This window comes from Priapulus caudatus, unplaced genomic scaffold (assembly GCF_000485595.1).
Source record: "Priapulus caudatus unplaced genomic scaffold, Priapulus_caudatus-5.0.1 Scaffold1290, whole genome shotgun sequence".
NCBI lineage: Eukaryota > Metazoa > Priapulida > Priapulimorpha > Priapulimorphida > Priapulidae > Priapulus > Priapulus caudatus.
Window position 1 is genome coordinate 23,352 of NW_014578351.1, and position 5,105 is coordinate 28,456.

Below are 5,105 nucleotides of genomic sequence, written 5' to 3' on the forward strand. Positions count from 1 at the left end.
TCACGGGTTTTAATGATAATATAGCTATACTAATTGTAGATTAAAGGTAAAACAATAAGCCTTTAATTAGGTGGAGCCTTCACCTAGCATAGCAAGCCACACTAACCGCACGCACGCACGCACACCGGCACGCACACACACACACACACACACACACACACACCAAAGACATTGCGGCTGCGGTGTATAAACAGCCAATCACTGCCGCGCACGGCTGTGAAGCGAAAAATTAAGACAAACCCCAACGAGATACAGCTGCAGTTGTATGTGTGTGTATGTGCACACTATATATATACCATAACCTTTTGAAATTGTGTTAAACGTATGTGTGTGCTCTTAGACAATCGAAACGGCGTCTAAAATTGTCAGAGCATTGGGTAAGCCGGGTAAGCGCGGGCACGGTTACACCTCCCGTTGTGTGCAAATATTTGACGCGCGCACGCACGCACACACCGTATTCAGACACATACGGGCATGCGCACGTACAACCACACGCGCACCCACGCACACACATACCACATTTATACACACACACGGGGGAGCACACACATACACGCACACGCACACGCACACACACACACACACACACACACACACAACTGCCGCGCACAGCTGTGAGGCGAAAATTTAAGACAAACTTCAACGAGAGACTCAGAGGCTGCAGTTGTATGGCTTGGTTGTTTATACACCGAGGCCGCAATGGCTTTGGTGAGTGCGTGTGTGCGCATGCGGATTTGGAGATCTTAAAAGTTGGTGCGGGTTTCCGACAATGGCAATGGGAATGGGCAATGGGAGTGTAGCCATGCGGCCGCCTGAGTGTAGCCGAGGCCAGATTTTTGGTAGCCCGGGGCCGTCTATGTAGCCACGGGGCCAGACATTTGGTAACCATGCGGCCGTCTGGGCGCTACCTGAAACCCTACCCCTAACTCCATCACCGTAACCTGAAACCCTACCCCTTTTTTGAAACTTTCCCGAATTTTTAAAAATACTAAGAAACATAGCAATTGTGCGATATTTGGGTGGATGATAGAGGACGTCTAGGGCTACACGCCGATCTTATTTGCTAATCGATATCTCATTCCGATCAATAGTTATTGACACAACCGTTATGTCAAGTGGCCTCCGGCTACATATCATTCCTACTATTTTTAAAAAGAATTTTTTTTTATTCTAGCTACATTTTGATATATTTTAACCCAAAATTTGAGTCATTGCGATTTTTCCTGACCCTAAATTGTGCAAATATTGTAAATTCCGTCGCATTTAGGATTTATTAGGATTTTTGCTGAAGCCCACCCCCTCTTGCACACGCTATTTGTACTTGTAGGCAAAGCCACCAAAATGTCAACCGCGGCCGTCTGATGTAACCATTTGCCGGCCCCGTGTAGCCACGCGGCCATGGGAGTGTAGCCACGCGGCCGCCTGAGTGTAGCCGAGGCCAGATTTTTGGTAGCCCGGGGCCGTCTATGTAGCCACGGGGCCCTGGTTGACCGTCTACAGGGATGTCGTTATGTCCGCATCACAGCTTGAATCTTTGATGACAGAAACACAGAGAGAACATGGCGGGGACTCTTCAGGCCACGTGTATACTGACCGTGATATATCTCGCAAGAGAGAAGCCCGTCACGGCGTGACGCAAGTCCAAGTGATTCATTTATATATGCGCGCTTCATATATTCAACATACTGGCAGGCTAAAGAATTAGGTTAGATTTAAGTTTTTAACCCCAAACTTGTTCGCGTCCGTGCTTCTCTCGGGCGCTCTCTCTCTCTCTCTCTTTCCCTTTCTGCGTTCCTCTCTCTCCTACTTGCCTTTTTCTCTCTCCTCTCTGCCTTCCTGTCTCCCCTCTGTCTTCTCTCTCTCACACTCCTTTCCTTTTCCCCGCTATTATCCTTCGCCTTTCTGTGTGTGCTCGCACGCGCTCTCTCTCTCTCTCTCTCTTTCGCTCCCTCTCTCTGTGTCTCTCTTTCTCTCTCTCTCATCTCATGTCTATCTATCTCCATCTCTCCATAGTTCGCTCGTTCGCTCTCATTTTCCCGCTCTCTGTCGCTCTCTCTCTCTCTCTCGCCCTGTCTCACCCTTCTCTCCACTCTCCCACCCTCTCTTTCTGCATATATCTTTCTTCCTTTCTCTCTCTCTCTCTCTCTTTCGCTCAATCTATCTATCTATCTATCTATCTATCTATCTGTCAGCCTGTCAGCCTGTCAGCCTGTCCGCCTGTCCGCCTGTCCGCCTGTCCGCACTGTCCGCACTGTTCGCCTGTCCGCGTCTGCCTGCATTTTCGATTTTCAGCTTCAAGATAGGAAATGGGTTAGATACCCATTTCCTATTTTCTATTTTCATTTTAAAAATAGGAAATAGGTCAGAAACCCTAAATAAACTAAAAAAAACGGTATGTGATATAATCACGCGATAGAGGGCGCTGGTTGTTATTGTTTGCGTGGAATGTTTTGTAGCCGCGCACCTTATCATCCGCAAAAATAATCCGCTAAATGTAGTTACTAATACTAATACTATACTAGTGTAATAAGTATTCTTACCGTGAAAGCTACAGTGCACATTACAGTTTGAACGTGATATGTTTGTTGTTTTATTTTGTTTATTGTTGTAACTTGTGTTGTTCGTCATGTCGGAGTACCAACAAACTTTTGTTATTGAGAGGAAGGAAGATGGATCTAGCGTAAACGTGAATCTTTTCGGTACGTTTGAGATCTTTTAGTTTTGATGTCTAGTACAGGCGTCGTCCTAGCAACAACAACAAAATATTATCTTGGTAGAAGTTTCAGGTCATATATCATACTCGCCCGTAGCTCTAGTAGTAGTACTATAGCCCGCGTACAACTGTACGTTCATTCTGTTTCTACAGTCTGTACATACAAAATCAAAAAAGAGCTCTCGTAAAAAAAAAGAAATTTTTTTGGCTGCCACGTACGTAGCTCCAAGAAACGGTATTGCTAGGGTTACAATAGACTACAATTACTATAGACAATCCGTCGCACAGCCTGGTCGGGCTACCACGTACGCAGGTCAACGGTCAAAGGTTTCACACTACGCGCGGAAAACCATGTTTCTGCGCAAACTACAGTATTTGTATTGTTCGCTGACTAACTACTAGTATAGTGTTGGTTAGCTCTAGTACTATAGCCCGCGTAGCTTACAGTTGCCACTGGCGGCTGGCCACCCAGCGGCAACTGTACGCGGGCTATAGTACTAGAGCTAAGTGTTGGTTTAGCAAACTAGTGTAGGGGCAGGGTTCTGCCCAGGATTTTTTAGTGCCGGGCGCATCCAGGATGCAAGCGCCGTAGGCGTGAAGCCAATCTAGGGGGTTAGGGGGCACACCCCCAGAAAATTTTTGATTTTGGATAGTCTGAAACTTAATTTCCTGCATTCTGAGCAATAAAAAGCCCATATATCAGACTTTTTTATTATTAAAAAAAAAATTTGTTTATCAAAAATTAGTGCCGGGCGGAGATATATAGTGCCAGGCGGCAACCGCGAGTGCCGGGCACACCCGCCCACCGCCGCCCACCGTGGGCAGAACCCTGTAGGGGGAATTGTGGTTCGGTGGCGCGCAAATCCTGTTGGTAGGAAAAATGTACACGTGTTTCTGTAAAGTAAGATAAGGTTTTTATAAATAACATGTTGGTGGCGTTACAATGTGTATGGTTGGCGGAAAATATGGTGTGTGTTTGTAGACCGACATGGTAGGACTAAATTGACAGACCGTACACCATATTATAGGCCACAGGCATTTGGAACGTTTCAAATTATTGAAATGATGGTACATAAACACGAACTGTATTTAGTACCAAAGCTTAATGTGTCTTTACTCTTTTTTGCCTATTATAACTTATAACTGATAATTTCCTGTAAATTCTTCTTTGCTCAAGCAACTATTCGTCTTTGTGCACAGCGCATGCGTGCACGGTGTACTTGTGACATAGGAGAATTTGATAGTACGTACAGCAAGTGCAATCATAAGAGCACAACCACATTGAACGAGTCACGTACTTAAACTGACTGACCAAAAGAGCGCACGCTAGGCCTATCCCCCACGTGGCTGATTTGTAAGACGTTCATATGTTGAATTTTATTCGTTCAACCAAGGGTTGTTCGTATCTCGAAAATTCATATGTCGAGCCGTTCGTATCTCGAAAATTTGTATGTCGAGCTGTTCGTATCTCGAAAATTCGTATGTCGAGCCATTCGTATCTCGAAAATTCGTATGTCGAGCCATTCGTATCTCAAAAATTCGTATGTCGAGCCATTCGTATCTCAAAAATTTGTATGTCGAGCCGTTTGTATCTCGAAAATTTGTATGTCGAGCCGTTCGTATCTCAAAAATTTGTATGTCGAGCTGTTCGTATCTCGAAAATTTGTATGTCGAGCTGTTCGTATCTCAAAAATTCGTATGTCGAGCCATTCGTATCTCGAAAATTTGTATGTCGAGCTGTTCGTATCTCGAAAATTTGTATGTCGAGCCGTTTGTATCTCGAAAATTTGTATGTCGAGCCGTTCGTATCTCGGAGGTCCATTGTACTGGCAGCGAGATAAAGTCAGCCCCCTCCACAGTGACCACACTTACGCTGCATACATATGATACATATGTATATAGCACTGACCGGTGTTATATATATATATATACGTGCTGTAGTGTACAGATGGTGGCTGTGTACTTGATCTCGCTGCCAGTGGATACACTGATGTAACACAACACAACTTGCGCAGGGCACCCTACTCTTGTAATGGGTTGTATTATTGCATCTAGGTTACACTGTACCCCAATTCTATATAGGGACATAAGTTCATACTTAGTAGTTCGATGTGTGTTGTTAGTTCACCTTGACATCGTCAAGATGAGCTATTGCCATGGGTCGTCCAGGGTCAGATCTAGGTTTTAACTAAGGGGGGGTTTACCTGAGGTGATTGGCCTACACACCCCAGCGTGGCGAAGGCACGCCTTGGTAGGGGGTCCGGGGCAGCCCCAAGGGGGGTTTAACATTTTTGTTTATAAATTATTATTGCGATATACAGATGGCAACCATACCATCATTTAGGTGTAACGCCATCACTCGCCCACATCTCAGACTTTCACATCTTAAACA

The 5,105-nt window shown here is 45.2% G+C and overlaps 1 protein-coding gene across 2 annotated transcripts in view; it reads left to right on the forward strand.

Annotated features, from left to right (window-relative positions):
• The first annotated feature begins 2,430 nt into the window (after window positions 1-2,430).
• Window positions 2,431-5,105, forward strand: part of LOC106816122 (putative glucose-6-phosphate 1-epimerase) — a 13,532-nt gene continuing 10,857 nt past the window's right edge. Inside the window, exon 1 of one of the 2 annotated variants that reach the window (XM_014820677.1) lies at window positions 2,431-2,699. In XM_014820677.1, the coding sequence (XP_014676163.1) occupies window positions 2,627-2,699 (73 nt within the window). In that variant the 5' untranslated portion in view covers window positions 2,431-2,626. The remainder of the gene's footprint in view (window positions 2,700-5,105) is intronic. The other variant, XM_014820678.1, reaches the window with a different exon arrangement.